At 45.4% G+C, this 20,366-nt stretch overlaps 1 protein-coding gene across 1 annotated transcript in view; it reads left to right on the top strand.

Moving 5' to 3' along the window:
- ALDH1A1 (aldehyde dehydrogenase 1 family member A1) overlaps positions 1–20,366 on the top strand; it is a 63,425-nt gene that overhangs the window by 17,125 nt on the left and 25,934 nt on the right. The window contains exon 2 of the mRNA XM_079996114.1: positions 4,844–4,917. Coding sequence (XP_079852240.1) covers positions 4,858–4,917 — 60 coding nt within the window. The 5' untranslated portion in view covers positions 4,844–4,857. The remainder of the gene's footprint in view (positions 1–4,843; positions 4,918–20,366) is intronic.

Raw genomic sequence — 20,366 nt, 5'->3', positions numbered from 1 at the left:
TGCACAAATGCTGCTTGTCCTGTCACAAAATCCTTCCAGTGGACACCACCTCTTCTATTATTATTTTTTAAATGATATTTTATTAAATTTTTAACAAAAAAGAAGTTACAAGACAATAAACCAAAAAAGAACACAAAAAATACAAAAACCAAGATTTAACATAAAAAGAAAAAGAAAGAAAGAAAAAATAAAAATCTCTTCTACCTTGGCAAAGTGATAATTGCCCCAAGCACCCATCTCTGAAGGTCTCCTGCATACATGACCTGCCTGCTGCTGTCCTAGGTTCCCTCCCATGGATTGGACTCCCCCCCCCCCACCCTGCAATGAGAAATGGACAAATCTCTTGGTTTCACTTTCCCATTTTCCTAATCTCAAATTCATTTCTGCAATCCATTTGTGATTTTTGTTTGTTCATGGGGTGTCTAGAACACTGTCTAGTGCTGTTATGTTGAATGAATTTCAGTTAGTAAGTTTTGAGGACATGGACAATGTGTTTGGATCAGTTAGGACTTGCACTCTGGACCCGTACCTCTCTTGGCTGATAAAAACTAGCAGGGAGGGGACAGCTGGCTGGGCCAGGGAGGTGGTTAATGCCTCTTTACAAGAGGGGGTGGTTCCTGCCTGTTTGAAGGAGGCAGCAGTAAGACCACTCCTTGAGAAGCCCTCCATGGATTCAGAAAAATCTAAGGACTCAGCTACATTAGTCCAAAAACAGTGTTTTGAATTTGTTATAAACATGCAACACCAGATGGCACCAGAGAGAGAGAAAAAATCTATGCAAATTTTACATAGCATTTTTTTCTTTTGTTATAATGATTTAATTTCTGACCTATTTATAGTGGGGGCGTTTTCCCTGTGTGTAGATCCACCCTACCATCGACCATAGCATCCTACTGGCGCTGCTTTGTGGTGGTTCTGCTCCTACATGAATGCTGATGCTTGAATAATGCTCTTCAGCTCTGTGGAATCCTCAACATGGGGTTCCCCTATGCTGTTTAACCTGAAACAGAGTTTGGAGGAGGTTGTCAGCAATGTGCTGGCAACATGCAGCTCTACTTCTCCTTTACATCTGCAACTGAGGCAGTGGAAGTGCTGGATCATTGTCTTGCCTCAGTAATGGACTAGATGAGAGCCAACGAACTGAAGCTCAATCCAGATAAGACTGAGGCTCTGTTAGTGGGTGGCTCCCTAGACTGGATGGCTGGGAGGTTGCCTGCTCTTGATGGGGTTACACTTCCTCTGAAGGAGTGGGTATGTAGCTTGGGAGTACTCCTGGATCCTTTGCTGTCACTTGAGGCTCAGGCAGCCTTGGTGGCATGGAGTGCCTTCATAGAATCATAGAATCATAGAGTTGGAAGAGACCACAAGGGCCATCGAGTCCAACCCCCTGCCAAGCAGGAAACACCATCAGAGCACTCCTGACATATGGTTGTCAAGCCTCTGCTTAAAGACCTCCAAAGAAGGAGACTCCACCACACTCCTTGGCAGCAAATTCCACTGTCAAACAGCTCTTACTGTCAGGAAGTTCTTCCTAATGTTTAGGTGGAATCTTCTTTCTTGTAGTTTGGAGCCATTGCTCCGTGTCCGCTTCTCTGGAGCAGCAGAAAACAACCTTTCTCCCTCCTCTATGTGACATCCTTTTATATATTTGAACATGGCTATCATATCACCCCTTAACCTCCTCTTCTCCAGGCTAAACATGCCCAGCTCCCTTAGCCGTTCCTCATAAGGCATTGTTTCCAGGCCTTTGACCATTTTGGTTGCCCTCCTCTGGACACGTTCCAGTTTGTCAGTGTCCTTCTTGAACTGGACACAGTACTCCAGGTGAGGTCTGACCAGAGCAGAATACAGTGGCACTATTACTTCCCTTGATCTAGATGCTATACTCCTATTGATGCAGCCCAGAATTGCATTGGCTTTTTTAGCTGCCGCGTCACACTGTTGGCTTATGTCAAGTTTGTGGTCAACCAAGACTCCTAGATCCTTTTCACATGTACTGCTCTCAGGCCAGGTGTCACCCATCTTGTATTTGTGTCTCTCATTTTTTTGCCCAAGTGCAATACTTTACATTTCTCCCTGTTAAAATTCATCTTGTTTATTTTGGCCCAGTTCTCTAATCTGTCAAGGTCATTTTGAAGTGTGATCCTGTCCTCTGGGGTGTTAGCCACCCCTCCCAGTTTGGTGTCATCTGCAAATTTGATCAGGATGCCCTTGAGTCCATCATCCAAGTCGTTGATAAAGATGTTGAATAAGACCGGGCCCAAGACAGATCCCTGTGGCACCCCACTAGTCACTCTTCTCCAGCATGAAGAGGAACCATTGATGAGCACCCTTTGGGTTCGGTCAGTCAGCCAGTTACAAATCCACTGAGTGGTAGCATAGTCAAGACCACATTTTACCAGCTTCTTTACAAGAATATCATGGGGCATCTTGTCAAATGCCTTGCTGAAATCAAGGTAGGCTACATCCACTGCGTTCCCTTCATCTACCAGACTTGTAATTCTGTCAAAAAATGAGATTCCTTCCATCAGCTTCAGTTGGTGGCCCAGCTGTGCCACTATTTGGACAGGGATAGCCTAAGTTTTGCTGTCTATGTTCTGGTCACCTCTAGGTTATATTACAGTGGTACCTCGGGTTACATATGCTTCAGGTTACATATGCATATAGTGGAGTTACAGACTCCGCTATCCTAGAAATAGTACCTCGGGTTAGGAACTTTGCTTCAGGATGAGAACAGAGATCGTGCTCCAGTGGCGCGGTGGCAGCGGGAGGCCCCATTAGCTAAAGTGGTGCTTCAGGTTAAGAACAGTTTCAGGTTAAGAACAGACCTCCAGAACGAATTAAGTACTTAACCCGAGGTTCCACTGTACTGCAAAGTGTTATACAAAGTGTTACAGACTGTTTGGAAACTTCAGCTGGTGTAAGAATTCATTAGACAGGATGCTCACCAGGGCAAGATGGTTTGAGCATATAATGCCAATGACTGCACTGGCTGCCAATTAGTTTCCAGGCCCAATTCAAAGTGCTGGTTTTGACCTGTAAAGCATTAAATGGCTCAGAACCACAATACCTGAAGGACCGGCCCATCTGAGGACCTTCTTTGTGTGACCCCTCCATGTTTCTATATTGGTGTTCACTTTTTGTCCCAAATTGGGATAGCGGAGTTGCAGACTCCGGAGTTACAGCATATGTAACCTGAAGCATATGTGACCCGAGGTACCACTGTAATATAACCTAGAGGTGACCAGAACATAGAGGGTGGAAACATAAGAACAGGCGTTTTAGCAGTGGCTCCCTGTTTATGGAATTCTCTCCTCAGGGGGGGGGCTGCCTGACACCTTCATCACAGATCTTTAGGTGCCCAGTGAAAACGTTTCTCTATAACCAGGCCTTGGGCTGAATAAACATTATACAGTATAGCCTTTTAAATGTGTTTGTGGGGTGGGGGCTATTGGTTTGTTTTTGTTTTATTATGTATTTCGTGTTTTCATTTTGTATGTTTATGTTGTGTGAACCACCCTGTGATCTTTGGAATTTAATATTAATTTAATAAATGATAAAAATGAAAATTTATCAGTGTTTTAGTGTGATTTTTTCCTAATACATATCCATTTTTGTATGCTATTTTGCAAGCAATTTCCTCTTATACAATGCATTTTACATGTTATGTTTTATTTTATTATATATGGCATTATTTTCAATAATAATACATTTATACTTTTCAATGCACACATTTTTGTGCTTATTATTTGCTAGAAGAATAGTTTCACAAAATTTCAGAAAGTATACCTGCTTCAGTTCATATCTTGTTTCAGCAGGAACTGTGAATTAGGTCTGGTCTCACGAGAATCTAAACTAAACCAAATATGCTGCCCATACCTAACTTGCAGCCTAGCTCCAGTAATGTGCTCCAAGATCTTGGCAAACAGGAAACCTGGAGAAGATGGTCTGAACCTTTCTTCTAGTGCCAATTGGAGATTTCCCATTTCCTACAATAAGAGCCTGAAGACTGTGTGTTTGCAACCCACTAGCCTGGAAGTTTAGAAGCAGGGTGATGGCAGTACTACCTAAAGGTTGGAGCCATGGGTAATGCTTTACCCCCTCACAGGCCAGGTGCACACAGAGGGCTCTGACACTGCAGTCATAGCATTGCACTCTGGAAGGCACACGCTTGTATATCTAACTAAGAGTAATACATCCTGAAGATATTACTGATGAACCACAAAATCTGATTGTTTTAAAAGTGCTGCAAGGCACTTGGTTTTGCTGCAAAAGCCAGCATGGTTTCCTGCTTCCTAGAATGTTTCCAAGAGTTATTAAAAATGCATTGATTTGACATATTCAAATTAAACACTCTTTTCAATATTACCACAGCAATTCCTGCCAGGAAAAGCTGAACCTGTTGGATTTTCACCTGTCTTGTCACTGCTAGAAAGACAGGAACTTTTTTTAAAAAAAAACACCCAACAACATACAGTTTACATTTGTGTAAATTTCCAAAGCTCTGAAGTATCTTCAGAACTCTTTTTAGGTTATCTATACTGATGTTTCTGAGTGTATGTTATTCTTGCAGGTGAAAAGGAGCAGGCTGCTATTTGCACACATAGAGAGTGCCACGACCTCATATGGACTTTTGCACCCAAGTACACAGCCTGCTTTTCTAGGTGTTGCACATTAGCTGTAGTCCCCCCCCCCTGTGCTGTGCAGTTGTTCGTCCAATCATACTCTTGCATGCAAATATACTATAGCCAGTTCAGATAAAAAGGCACAATTATATCGAAGTGCTCAGTCAGGGCAAATATCACTGAACTTTTCTTACAACCTCCTTTCACCTGTGTTTCAGGAACTAGTCCAAACATGTCAACTACCCCGGCTTTGCCAGAGCCCCTCAAGGATCTGAAGATTCAGTATACTAAGGTTAGTTATATTTATGTGGCTTAACTTCCCTCTAGCTCTGCCACTGAGGCAATCTCCTCCTGTCTTATTGCTGTAGGTCTGTTCTCACTTTGGCGGTGGATCTCAGTGCATATAACTTTGTTGCCGGTTCTTACCTATGGATCTCACTGCAGCTTTATTCCCTGATGTTCTCCCCTGTTTTCGCAGAGTGTGGCTGCTGACAGCCATCCTGTTTCAGAATGGTTGCAATTGTTGCTCTGTGTGAATTATGTCTGAAGCTATGATTCTGTGAGCCCAAAGCATTTTAAGGCTTCAGCCTTAACCATGGTACTATTTGTAGACCTATGCATATGTACTTGGGAGAAGCCCCATCAAACTAACAGCTGGATCTTATGCATGTTTACTCAAAGCAAGCCTCACTGGGTTCAGTGGCACCTTCTCTGAAGGAAGTATGCATGAGATTGGGGCTTTTTTGTTTTGGGAGATGTGTATAGGATTTGACTGATGCCTAGGAACAAGTTCTGCAGAAATTATAGCATTACTTCCACAGCGGTGTTTTCAGGACTGGATTATAACAGAGTATTAATGGTTTGCAGAAAGAAAGATAAAATCAGCAAAGGGCAAAATCAGAATATGTTACTGTATTAGGGAATGTAACATTGATTTATAATTACAATTCATTCCTAAAATATGTAGACTACAATCTTCTGCACATTTACTTGGGAGTAAACACCACTGAGCACAATGGTATTCACTTCTCAGTAGACGTGTGTAGGGTTGCACAGTTTCTTGGGGGGAAATCCAGCAGAATTGTTGAAATGTGAACAACACACATGCATCGCCTACGTGCCTGGAAGAGAAGTGCATAAAAGCAGGCCAGCCACTTGAGAGCAATAATGAGGTGGACAATCCTTGCTAGTAGACTTTTTACAATCTAAAAAAGGCATTGACATGCAAGGCAAAGGGCTGGAGAAAATAAGAGGGTCCCTGGCTTGAGGGCTTGTCGTTAGCCAGCTAAGCTGGAGGACTTGGATGCAGCAGGATGATTCCACCTCCAGTACTGGACAGAATGGCAATAATCTTATTTGAGCTGAACATGTTGCTCAGGTTCTGCTTACAGCGGCATCTGGTTGGACCTTGTGAGAAGAGGATGCTGAACTAGATAGGCCTATGGCCTGATCTAGCAAAATCTTCTTATGTTATCATGTCATCAGAAATACTGTGCAAGAAAAGACACCCCCAAGCACATTACGTATATAGTTGTATAGTTGCTGCAGTTCAGCAAAAGTGTTCCTCTGTAGCAAGCTTGGGAATCTGGGTGAGAGACACCTCATGAAATCTGTATTTGCACTGCACATGTGGGATGGGGATGTACATTCCTATCTGCCTTGAGAGCAAAAGGAAATGTGCAGCCCAATCCACTCTCTTGAATCACTGATTGCATAGGGCCTGGCTGCAGCTAGACTCAAGCTAACATATTTAGTATTCAGGCATTAATGTACTAGGAAGCAGAAGGCTTCTCAAAATAAAACTAGATTGTTTTCATGTTCTTCCTATATTCCAAGGACATAATAAACCTGTATATCCAGTTTCCAGAAGCTCTTGAAAGAAAAACAACAGTGGGTTGTATCCATTCCACTCACACAACAGACTTCCACTTGCACAACCAAACTCCCCCCTCTCCTCTCCCATGTAGCTCCTGTGCACCCTCAGAATCTGCCTTAGGGGGCTGTGAGACCCTTTGGAGCAGATACTGGGAGTGTGAAGGAAGGGGAAATCACACTGCAAGAGCAGAACACCACTCAAAACATGCAGCATTGACTGCAACCCAAAGAGTCTTGTGGCACTTTAACATCTGTTATGGGATAAGCTTTAAAGGACTGCAATCTACCGGATCACATGTATGAAATGCTATCCTACGTTGCAGGTATGTGAATGCAGGATGGGGAAAGGATTGTAAACAGTGAAGTCAAAAGATAACAAAATGCAGAGAAGTATGATGGTGATAATTATCTTATTAACTGGGCCTTTCATACAGACACACACAACATACATCCTGGCTTTGGTAAAACGATTTTTTAAAAAAAGATTTTTAAAAAAAATCAATTCTGCAGTTTCAGTCCAGAAAAGACAGCGCTTAACAACACTGCAGTCTTCTTTTGAAGTTCCCGTATTCACGTTATGTTGGTTACAGTGTCATTGGAAGCTAAAATGGCCTCTTCCTGTTTTTTCTATATTGCCATGCTGCCATTTTAGAGTAGTGTTGTGTAGAGAAAAGCCTGTTTGTCTTATAAGAGAATTCAGAAGTGCCATGTTGGCAGATGGTGGCATATCACTGGAAGCTGATCAGGTGAATGAATCTCAAGGGTTGCACATAATAGAATAGAATAGAATAGAATAGAATCATATTGGATGGGACCCTGAGGATCATCTAGTCCAACTGTTTTTGGGGGACAGGGGGCAGGCGAGTGGGGGGGCTCCCTGGTCCTGAACCAGGTGCACAGCCTGGGAGTCATTTTGGACTCACAGCTGACCATGGAGGTGCGGGTCAATTCTGTGACCAGGGAAACTTTCTACCAGCTCCATCTGGTACACCGGCTGCTATAACTTGTGGATTGAATCAGCAGAATGGATTTCTTTCACACTACATGTGTTAGTTGGTTTATCAGTGACAGGATGTCTGTGCTATCAGCCCCGCTCTTCTGCGTACAATGTAAATTACCACCACCCATGCTTACTTTGGATCTGACAGTTTACCTCCTCTAAACCTCAAGTACCTGAAACTGAGGATACTTCTTCATATCTCTGGTGAAGTGGACTGTAGCCCACAAAATCTTATAGAATCATAGAATCAAAGAGTTGGAAGAGACCACAAAGGCCATCGAGTCCAACCCCCTGCCAAGCAGGAAACACCATCAGAGCACTCCTGACATATGGTTGTCAAGACTCTGCTTAAAGAACTCCAAAGAAGGAGACTCCACCACACTCCTTGGCAGCAAATTCCACTGTCAAACAGCTCTTACTGTCAGGAAGTTCTTCCTAATGTTTAGGTGGAATCTTCTTTCTTGTAGTTTGGATCCATTGCTCCGTGTCCGGTTCTCTGGAGCAGCAGAAAACAACCTTTCTCCCTCCTCTATGTGACACCCTTTTATATATTTGAACATGGCTATCATATCACCCCTTAACCTCCTCTTCTCCAGGCTAAACATGCCCAGCTCCCTTAGCCGTTCCTCATAAGGCATTGTTTCCAGGCCTTTGACCATTTTGGTTGCCCTCCTCTGGACACGTTCCAGTTTGTCAGTGTCCTTCTTGAACTGTGGTGCCCAGAACTGGACACAGTATTCCAGGTGAGGTCTGACCAGAGCAGAATACAGTGGCACTATTACTTCCCTTGATCTAGATGCTATACTCCTATTGATGCAGCCCAGAATTGCATTGGCTTTTTTAGCTGCCGCGTCACACTGTTGGCTCATGTCAAGTTTGTGGTCAACCAAGACTCCTAGATCCTTTTCACATGTACTGCTCTCAAGCCGGGTGTCACCCATCTTGTATTTGTGCCTCTCATTTTTTTTGCCCAAGTGCAATACTTCACATTTCTCCCTGTTAAAATTCATCTTGTTTGTTTTGGCCCAGTTCTCTAATCTGTCAAGGTCGTTTTGAAGTGCGATCCTGTCCTCTGGGGTGTTAGCCACCCCTCCCAGTTTGGTGTCATCTGCAAATTTGATCAGGATGCCCTTGAGTCCATCATCCAAGTCGTTGATAAAGATGTTGAATAAGACCGGGCCCAAGACAGAACCCTGTGGCACCCCACTAGTCACTCTTCTCCACGATGAAGAGGAACCATTGATGAGCACCCTTTGGGTTCGGTCAGTCAGCCAGTTACAAATCCATTGAGTGGTAGCATAGTCAAGTCCGCATTTTACCAGCTTCTTTACAAGAATATCATGGGGCACCTTGTCAAATGCCTTGCTGAAATCAAGGTAGGCTACATCCACTGCGTTCCCTTCATCTACCAGGCTTGTAATTCTGTCAAAAAACGAGATCAGGTTAGTCTGACATGACTTATTTTTCAGAAATCCATGCTGACTATTGGTGATCACAGTATTCCTTTCTAGGTGCTCACAGACTGTTTGCTTAATGATCTGCTCCAGAATCTTCCCTGGTATTGATGTCAGACTGACTGGGCGGTAATTATTTGGGTCCTCTCTTTTCCCCTTTTTGAAAATAGGGACAACATTTGCCCTCCTCCAGTCTGCCGGGACTTCACCTGTTTTCCAGGAATTCTCAAAGATGACTGCCAGAGATCACATCTTTATGTTGTGATAAAGTTGTTAGTCTTTAAGGGACCACAAGATTCTTCGTTGTTTTTTCCATATATCCAGCTAAGTCCTCTGCCTTAAAAAAATCCATGTTGCAAACAAGCTTGCCATAGAAGCAAAGGATGTCATAGCAAATTCTTTCCATGCTTATGCACAAACAAACGGATAAGCAGAAAGGTATTATCTTATCGAACCGCTAAAGTAGTTCTCTCATCTTACCACCAGCACATTGCTATTCCTTGCATCAGAGTATAATTGCTAAAATAGAAAGTATCTTTGAACTTTGTACAGATTGGCAGCAAATGTTTTGAAGATTTTCAGGTCATCTGAAGGAGAAAGGAAAATAGCTGTGCAATTAAGAGAATCACTAGCAGGGCCCTTTGCTTATCACTTTATTGGCCAGAGATTGCTGTGAGATGGGGGCAGGTAGGACACAGCAGGCTTTTGAGCATTCCAGCCAGTCTGTGCCTTTCCCAGCAGTTGGGTGTGCAAACTCTGGCAGGTGACGGAAGTTTATCTCCTTGCTGCTGAAGGATCACATGCTGATAGTTACACACAACAGAAATGTTGTGCAAGGCAAAAGGGCAGGTACATCAGGGTGGGCTCCCTCCCGCCCTCATTCCCTTCGATACCTGTCAGCCCTAAGCCACAGTTTCTCACCTTTAAGCGTGTGCTCAACTCTCTCGCATCGAAATCAGGCTTGGCTGGATCACAGCGCCAAAGGCATAATATTTCACAAAGAAAAGAAGGAGAAATTTGGGAGGCCTCTTCTGGAATGTTGAAAGCATGAGGAAAAGGTCTGGAGTTGTGACTTTATTCTCAAATCTGATCGTTCCCCCTTGGTAAATGTTTGGAAGAAACACCCTGTGAAGGGACCCAATTCTGCAGCCTCTTCACCTGCTCCTGCACCGACTGCTCTGTGCCCATCAGGGTGTTAGCATTTCCTTGATAAGGCAGTAGAGATGTGGTGAGAGTTTGGCAATATTTAACAAGTTTCAGAAACTGGCAACAGCGTTCAGCTTTTTAGGATTATAAAACACTCCAGAAAAGTAGGGAGGGGTGTGTGTGTGTTTATCTTGCAGGTATAAGGTTCTTACTTCTTTTCTCTAAAAAAGAAGGAAAGGTGAAAAATGCAGGCTTTCCCTTTGAATTTGGTCCAAAATAAAATACTTAGTCAGCATAGGAATTTCTAAAATGTGCTATGTCCAAACCAAGATTAACCACCACATCTGATATTTCAATAATGCCAGCTAACTGCCTAATATTTTACTTTCTGTGATGGTGACACAAGGGATCATGAAACCAATGCAGGCATTGACAAGGCTCCCCAGATCGAAATAAATAGATAGCCAGTGTTGAACTTGAAGCACCCAACTTCTAATTTCAGCAACTTACCGGTATTTGCCACTAGCTGAGACTGGCAGAGGTAAAGAACAAAATTAATTTGAGTGCCTCTAAAGGGAAATGGGGACGCAGGTGGCGCTGTGGGTTAAAGCCTCAGCGCCTAGGACTTGCCGATCGAAAGGTCGGCGGTTCGAATCCCTGCGGCGGGGTGCGCTCCCGCTGCTCGGTCCCAGCACCTGCCAACCTAGCAGTTCGAAAGCACCTCCGGGTGCAAGTAGATAAGTAGGGACCGCTTACCAGCGGGAAGGTAAACGGCGTTTCCGTGTGCGGCTCTGGCTCTGGCTCTGGCCAGAGCAGCCATGTCACGCTGGCCACATGACCCGGAAGTGTCTCCGGACAGCGCTGGCCCCTGGCCTCTTAAGTGAGATGGGTGCACAACCCCAGAATCTGTCAAGACTGGCCCGTACGGGCAGGGGTACCTTTACCTTTACCTTAAAGGGAAATGGGACCTGAAACGGTCCAGGGAAGACCTGTAGTAGCTTCTGTTCTCTTCTCCCTACCTGGGACTTTGCAATTTGATATATCCACAAAATTCTATATCTGCTCGCTTAGCACAGCTTTTTTTGGAATTGCGTGACTGATTCTGTATAGGCTTTTAATGATTTAAAAAGAAAGAAAGATGGGCACACATTTAGCATGCTAATCCTAATCCATTTTCTCTTTCCAGAGGCATACTGAAGTGTGAACATGGGGTGAAAAACTTAGCCCATAAGTGTCAGGCATAGCCAAGCCTGCCTTTTAGGGGGCAGGTGTGCCACGACTCAGTCTAATGCACAATAAAGTTCCACTTCAGTGTGTCCCTCATCCATATGCAGCCTGCAGCCCATTGATCCCGTTCCTTGGGGTGCTTTTGCTTCTGATCGAATAAATGATGGAGCAGACAGCAGTATACCATTGTCCTGATCCACAGATCAGGGATTCCAGAAAAGGATGTCAAAACTGCCAAAAGGATTCATTCTAGTGCTTTGTTATGAAAAGGTGAAAACTTCAATGCAATGCCAGAAACCTTACTGCCTTTACAGACTCAGGATAGACACGAAAACAGCAAACATTCATCATGACTGCCTGCCCCTGGGCAAGCATTTTGTGCATTGCTTATACAGAAAACATCATGTGTCAGTTTGGTTAGAAACCCCCATTGGCCCGCCTGGCTCACGAAGGCAGGGATGGCAGGCAGCCACGCCTGATGGATAGCTCCCCTCCCCAGGCCAAGAGCCAAGCATCCAAAGTCCACAGATAAGCATAGCACCAAAGCAAGCCAAAGAGCATATATCAAAGCAAGCAGATACACATATAGGAGCTCATTATTGCAGCCAATAATAGTTAGTCCCGGGGTTCCCTTGCCTACCAAGATGGCATTTACAGGCCTTTAGAAACATTTTCACAGTTTGGTTCTACACAAAGATGTGCCGTGAATTTGCTACTCAGCTCCAAGCAAAATCCACAACAATGCACAAAACAACACAAAAAAAGCAATCCTATTGCTATAATTGTGACAAAAATCATTAATAGGCGGTGCAACCCCCCCCCCCAAAAAAAAAAAACCCCTTGGAACCACCATGTTTCCTGTCCCAAATTGGCTATATATTGATGCAACACTTCTCATATATCTATTCTGCTTTACAAACCCCTCCTAGAGCAGCTGTTGCTCAGGACAACCAGCATAGTCAGCCAGATTCCAGAGCAAGGGTGTGTTGGGCGGAGATGTAGCAACAGCACTGTGGAGGTAGCAGCCAGAGGGCTTATTATTATTATTATTATTATTATTATTATTATTATTATTTACTTATACCCTGCCCACCTAGCCAGGTTTCCCCAGCCACTCTGGGCAGCTTCCAACAGAATATTAAAAACACAATAAAACATCAAACATTAAAGACTTCCCTAAACAGGGCTGCCTTCAGATGTCTTCTAAAAGTCAGATAGTTGTTTATTTCCTTGACATCTGATGGGAGGGCGTTCCACAGGGTGGGCACCACTACTGAGAATGTCCTCTGCCTGGTTCCCTGTAATTTCACTTCTTGCAGTGAGGGAACTGCCAGAAGGCCCTCGGAGCTGGATCTCAGTGTCTGGGCAGAACGATGGGGGTGGAGATGCTCCTTCAGGACCGAGGCCATTTAGGGCTTTAAAGGTCAGCACCAACATTTTGAATTGTGCTCAGAAATGTACTGGGAGCCAATGCAGGTCTTTCAGGAACTGGAGTTATATGGTCTCGGCAGCCACTCCCTGTCACCAGTCTAGCTGCTGCATTCTGGATTAATTGCAGTTTCCGGGTCACCTTCAAAGGTAGCCCCACGTAGATTGCATTGCAGAAGTCCAAGCGGCAGATAACTAGAGCATGCACCACTCTGGCGAGACAGTCTGCAGGCAGGTAGGGTCTCAGCCTGTGTACCAGATGGATCTGGTAGACAGCTGCCCTGGACACAGAATTAACCTGTGCCTCCATGGACAGCTGTGAGACCAAAATGACTCCCAGGCTACACACCTGGTCCTTCAGGGGCACAATTACCCCATTCAGGACCAGGGAGTCCTCCACACCCGCCTGCCCTCTTTCCCCCCAAAACAGTACATCTGTCTTGTCAGGATTCAACCTCAATAGACGCCATCCAGACACTTAAGCAGGACCTTCACCACCTTCACTGGTTCTGATTTGAAAGAGAGGTAGAGCTGGGTATCATCTGCATACTGATGAACACCCAGCCCAAACCCCCTGATGATCTCTCCCAGCGGCTTCATGTAGATGTTAAAAAGCATGGGGACAGAACCCTGAGGCACCCCACAAATGAGAGCCCAGAGGTCTGAACACTCATCTTCCCACACCACTTTCTAGACACTGCCCAGGAGGAAGGAGTGGGACTGTATAACAATGCCCCCAGCTCCTCTAGACAGTCCAGAAGGATGTCATGGTTAATGGTATCAAAGGCTGCTGAGAAATCCAGCAGAACTAGGAAACAGCTTTCACCTAGAATCATAGAATCCATAGAATCATAGAGTTGGAAGAGACCACAAGGGCCATCGAGTCCAACCCCCTGCCAAGCAGGAAACACCATCAGAGCACTCCTGACATATGGTTGTCAAGCCTCTGCTTAAAGACCTCCAAAGAAGGTGACTCCACCACACTCCTTGGCAGCAAATTCCACTGTCAAACAGCTCTGCCCCAACCTTTGCCCTTAGTCCACCAGAGACCATCGACCAGCATGACCAAGGCAGTTTCAGTCCTATGATGAGACCTGAATCCTGATTGGAAGGGATCCAATGGGTCCGCATCCTCCAGGCGTGCCTGGAGTTGTTCAGCAACCACTCTCTCAATCACCTTGCCCAGGAATGGAAGATTTGAGACTGGGAGATAGTTGACCATATTGGCCAGGTCCAAATATTTTTATTTTTTTAAAGAAGTGGTTTAATAACCACCTCTTTCAGCGGGTCTAGGAAGGCTTCCTCGCAGAGGGAAGCATTCACCACCCCACGGAGCCCATCACCCTTTTATGAGCCTGGATGGGCAAGGATCAAGGCGAGAGGTGGTTGGTTTCACTCATCCAAGCAACCTGTCTACATCCTTGGAGGTAACAGATCAGAATTGATCCCATGCAACTTGACTAGACAGGACTCTAGCACTCTCCCACCCCGGCCCTGCTCCCGCAGTGGAGTCTACCTCTTTCCGAATCTGAGCCACTTTATCTGCAAAAAAACTTTGCAAAATTATTGCAGGAGATCTTGGGCCCCGATGGCAAAGGTGGTTCCATTAGATTGTGAGCCACCTGAAAGAATCTCCTGCTGCTGTTTTCTGTAGATGCTATCTCCACTTGGTAGGCTCAACGTTGAGTTCTAACCCATTTCCGGTCTGATTCAGAATGAGTTTTCCGCCACCAGCACTCTAGCCGTCTCGGCAATTGTTCATCACCCTCAGCTGGGGGAAACCACAGCACTATCTGGGCTCCATGCAGTCGGAGAGGGCACTTTGGAGCCAGACAGTCGATAGCTCTGGTTAACTCCGCATTCCAGCGGGCCACCAGGGAATCAGCTGAAACATCCCCTACCCTCTGGAAACCATTTGGATCCATTAAGTGGCAGGGGCGGACCATCCAAATCTGTCCCACCTCCATGCATAGAGGAATGGTTGTGGAGAAGTCCAGTTGCACCAGGAAGTGATCCGACCAGGGCACTTCTTTTGTTTCACTTTTACTTAGTGTCAAATAATCCACATCCATAGAGATGAACACCACGTCTAAGGCATGTCCATGACTATGAGTTGGGTCAAACTTATTCAGGGACAGCCCCATGGAGGCCATGCTTTCCACGAAGTCCCAAGCGGCCCCTTGTAAGGTCATGTTGGCATGGATGTTAAAATCCCCTAGGATAACCAAACTAGGTGTCTCCAGGAGAACATCCGCCATGACCTGAAGAGGCTTGGGCAGGGAATCCTAGGTGCAGCGGGGAGGTCAGTACACCAAAATGAATCCTGTACTGCCCCTATTGTCCAACTTCCAGAACATGCACTCAGAAAACTGGGTCTTCCCAATAGGACGACTGGTGTAAGCTAATGACTTCCTATAAATCACTGCAACGCCCCCTCCCCACCCATATGACCTGGGTTGCTATGCGTAAGAGAAACCTGGTGGACAAACAGCAGCAAGAACAGGCCGTCTTGTGAATCTTTGACCTGACATTGCACAGCAGCACCTTAAGGCCATGTGGGTCTCCCTTGTTGATTCCAGTATCCTTCCGGTCAAGACCAGACCTGGAGGCAGGGGTAGTCTTCAAACAACAACTAAACCTGCCTCCTCCATTGTCTGGTCTTAGCATAGCTCCTCCTCCTGCCTGTGATCACTGAGATTGGGTGTCTCAGTGCATTCTCCCCTGCGGAACTTGCCCCGGCCATTATGAATCCCTGCCTGAAGTGAGGGGCAGTGGGGACCTGTGGCGGTGATTCTGGACAGGCTTGGAGCTCCCCAAGGCTGGTCATCTGCCTAGGTAACTGCTGCCCTCAAGGGGAAGGGGAACTGCCTTCAGGTAGCGAAAGTGAGGGAAGGATGAGGCTGCACATCCTTTGGTGAAGTCTAAAGTGAAACAGCCTTGGGGGCTTGTGCTGCCCCAGCCCCACCAATGCAGGTGAATAGCGTTCACACCTGGTGTGCTCATGGTGATGGTTAAGAAATTTCACCAGCAGCCACACAAAACACTGCTGGCCTGACTGCTACATTTGTGGGATGAAGGGGCAAATGTCTGCTGTCTTGGTCTTCATTCTCTGTCAAGACAGCAAGGCTTTGCCAACTTTTGACAGTTTGCACCTTCTTCTGATAGAGCGCTGGAGCTGATCATTCTGTCATTTTGGGCATCACACGGGCCCTCCTTTGGGCCTGGGGATCAGGACAACCAGGGAAGAAGCAAGCAAGAGTACTGAAGAGACTCTGGGCCACAGCCAGAACTGCAGGTCCAGGCTACACTACCCATATATTAGTGGCATCCTGTATATTAGCGACAAACCCCATGCTGTAGCCCCAGGCCGGCATGAAAAAGAGGAGCCTTATTCGTCAGCTATGATTGATATGCCAGGGTTGATGGCAAGTACAATGAAACAATTGCCTGGCTACTTCATCGCATACCTAAAGTCAGCATGGATAGGTCTATCTGTCATGTGCCACAGCAGTTTGGGCATAAGAATTGGGCTGAAATCCATTTAATTCCATGTATTCTCACTTGCAAGCATGGAGGTGGGATTGATGTTAAAACAAACAGACTTTTCACACGGATTTCAACGGGCACTAAGCACAACTAACTTCGTCTAGAATCTAGATTCAGTTCATTTTCCAAAATCAGGGTTTATTCCTGATGTCTCTCCATGCCCCAAACTCATACTAAAAGCCAGTAAAAGCCCTTAATAAGACTCATGTGTGTTTTGGGTTAGTAAGGAATTCAGGAAATGGCCTTTGATACACATACACTAGTAAATATTTTACTTGATTATGCTCCGGAGTTAAATAATGATTATTCAACTAATAATGTTGTCCTTTGATTTTTCTGTTACACTTTCAACCTAGCTTTTTAAAAACAATTAAAAATAATTTATGCTGCAATGTTATAAAGGCTTAGCTGGGAGTAAATCTCAATGAATTCAGTGGAACTTCCTTTTGCTGTGGGTTGCATTGCACAGCACTAATTTGTAGTTATGTAGAGCGACTGAAAAAATACTTTTTTGTTGCCTTTGGGAAGCTAAGCTGAAAGGCAACATAAATGTATTATTTACTAAGCAGAAAGAGAAATATAAGACTCTTAAACCAATATGCTGTGAAAGGTGGTCATTTGTATGCCCGTGGTGTTAAGTCTGAAAGAACTCTGACATTAAACTCTTTGTTTTCTTTATGAGTTAAATTATTGGCAACCTTTTTCTATACAGTTCAAATCTGGCAAAGCCAGTGAGGGTCAAATACAGTTGTTCTGCTTCTGTAAGCCATATCCATCTCATGGGAGCATCAACTGGCTATGCTTGGTCTGGGAAAGACTTGCTTGGCTTTATTTACCAGAAGCTGCTCAGCATGGACCTTGAACTTTGCATTCAAGGATCTCCCAAGGCCACCTTCCTAGGGGTAAGCTTCCTGGACAAGGCCTCCTTCTGTGACATTGGATCAACTAAGCCAATGGCAATCAGTGGAGCTATGGTACCTTTGCTTGTATGGCATCCCAGCCATCAAAAGGGGCAGAGGAGGAGACAGGGACTTTGGAGAAGACAAATGTAAGCCGCCTATTATAGATGGATAGGAAGACACACAAACATTTTGCATACTTGAATAATGTTAGGCACACAAAGTCTTCTGAACATGTTTTCATTTTACCAAAATCCAAACTCAGTGAGTCACAGACTTGTACAAGAGAGCCCTTTGAGGAAACTAAACCCACAATTAGCAAAATAACCACCATAGAGGACACCTCATCCATGTTGTGCTTTCGAATACTTGTTCTTGCAAAGAGGACCAGTTCAGACAGGCCCAGAACAGCTGTTGATGATGATCCTGTTTGCTTATTTGTTCATTTCTTCTGCCTGTCAATTATGATATGTCATTCACAATGGCATGCATTCTGCCTTAGCACAAGGGAGCTCAGCTTCCATGGAAGGCTTATTAGAAAGAAAAGTGATGAGTGTCCCTACCTCTCTGTCATCCCCCTGCAAACTCATGAGGGGAAGCCACAGTTCTTAGGATCATAGGAGGTTGTCTGGATGGAGGATCATGCTAATAATGGCTACCAGCCATGGTGGCTATTTCTGCATCCAGCGACAGAAGCAAGAAGCCTCTGTATATCAGTTGCAGGAAATCACAAGTGGAAAGAGCCCTGTTGCGCTCAGGCCTTGCTTGGGGGCTTCCCTTAAGCTTCTGCTTAGCTGCTTTGAGAACAGCATGCTGGACTAGATGGGCCTTTGACTTGCTCCAGTCGGGCTCTTCTTATGCTCTACAGTTACCAGGTCAGACCGTTTGCCTATTTTGCTCAGGGTTGTTTATCCTCCAGGCTCTCAGGCAGAGGTCCCCGCACTGCCGGGCTCATCTCCTATTATTTTTTTCCTTTTACAGTGGTATCTCAGGTTACAGACGCTTCAGGTTACATACGCTTCAGGTTACAGACTCCACTAACCCAAAAATATTACCTCGGGTTAAGAACTTTGCTTCAGGATGAGAACAGAAATCATGCAGCAGTGGGAGGCCCCATTAGCTAAAGTGGTGCTTCAAGTTAAGAACAGTTTCAGGTTAAGAGTGGACCTCCAGAACGAATTAAGTACTTAACCCAAGGTACCACTGTAGTTAAAAAACCCTGCAGTTAAGGGCACATGTCATCTTGTTTTGCCCATGTTGGCTGTGCTGCAGTCAAGCTGTCATTTGGAGGTGATGAGAAGAGGAAATAACATGCTGTACCTGATATAAAAAGCCTTTGAGTCAGTGGCCTAAACGTAGCAGTAAGAACTTCCAAAAAAGGTATGTTTCACAATTGTCTTTTTTCATAAATAGATACGAATTTGACTTACCCTTGCATCACATGGCACTGTTATATTAATATTTACGTTTCACGCACTCTCTCATTTTGGGAGCGCACCTTGTTGCCAAGCCTGGGTTTTCATTATTTGACACTCTGCTTGCTATCTTCTTGTGCCTAATTTAGTTTTCATCGTAACAGATCATGGTTCTGCCCTTATGTTTTTTTAATCTACATCTGGGCTTGGCTATCGGTTTCTCTGGAATGGATTTAGGCCATCATCCGCTTCCTGCTTGCTTAAAGGTTAGAACTGCATAGGCAAAATGCTTTCCAGCTATTTGAAAATGGATACTTTTAGCTATCTTACATCTGCTGCTGAGTAAATGAGTATGATCTCTGGGTTGCTCAGAACCAGGATATGTTTAAGATAATATTATTACTAATACTGGCACTCTTGTCGTTGTTTTCATGGTGCACCTGCAGCCTAGGAGGCAAAGGGAGGATTGGGAAAGGAACAGGAGACAGAGGAGGAAAGTCCAGGTGCATCAGCTCACCCCTCTCCTCAATCCAGCCCAGACATATGGGAGCAGGAGAGTACCACCACCACCACCCCCAGCCATTCTGCACACCTTTGAAAACAGCCAACACTCATTGGGTTTGACATTCACAGGTTGTCCACCTACATGCAGATATGGGGACAGTGGAGAGGGGGAACTGGCTAGATGGGTGCAGGCAGAAGATGAGCCCTTGGTTCCTGGGGCCTCACGTAGGAGCTGCCTGAGGAGAAGCACCATCCGCTTCTGACATTCATTCAGGAGCACTGCACCATCAAGGACTCCTGACTGGTCCACAGAAATGAATGAAAGGATGAATTATGAAACTTCATGAATAGTATTTTGGTAATTTCTGACACAATACATCCTGTGCAAATCCTACTGCAAAGCTGAGAGCCAGTGTGGAATAAGAGAGTGTTGGACCACTCTCTGGGAGACCAGAATTTTAATCCTCTTTCAGCCTTGAAGCACACTGGGTGACCCTGGGCCAGTCACTGTCTCTCAAGCCAACCTACCTCACAGGACTGTTGGGAGGATAAAGCAGGGAGGGGAGAACCACCACTTTGAGCTGCTTGGAGGAAATGATAGTATATAAATGTAAATAATAATAACTGTGGTAAATAGGAAGTGAGGCAGCATGCTTCACTCATGACAAGGACTTGAATGACACCGGAGGGGGGGAGCAGCTTTGGATGGTGGCAGTGGGACGTCCGATGTAAAACAAAAATAGTATAAGGAAGGCATGGGATCCAACCAGGCAGTTGTGACCTTCCAGGTGCTTGACAGCACTTCCTGATTTTTGCTGCCCCAGGGAGGAACTAGAAACAAGGATATCAAGCACCTCCTGGGATGCTGTACATGACAGGTGTGTTCTGTCTGTATTGGCACCATGTGGGAGCAAGAGAGAAAACAGGCCCGGTGCCAGCAGGCAGTCTGCCTGGGGCCTGGCAAAGGCCCCACCTGCTCAGAAAGATCCCTCAGCGGCCTGACTCAGCTGGGCTGCCCTGGGTAAATTTAAGTGGCAGCAGCCACCACAGATGCGAGTCAGGCTAGGCATCACTGCCAGCCCCACTCTAAGATAGCATCCAGGATGCTGGGGAGGAGGACAGTCAGTTATGATACTGCTGTTGCCCTGGTGATGGCAGGGGGCAACTGCAACTGCATGAGGAGATGTGAGTGCTGTCAGGAGGTACATAAGGGTCCCCTGAAGGCTGAGGAAATAGAAGGTGGTTTT

The sequence above is a fragment of the Podarcis cretensis genome (genome assembly GCF_951804945.1).
Source record: "Podarcis cretensis genome assembly, chromosome: 11".
NCBI classification, from domain to species: Eukaryota; Metazoa; Chordata; class Lepidosauria; order Squamata; family Lacertidae; genus Podarcis; species Podarcis cretensis.
Note: the sequence above shows the minus strand (reverse complement) of the source record. Positions and strands in the feature narration are given on the sequence as shown.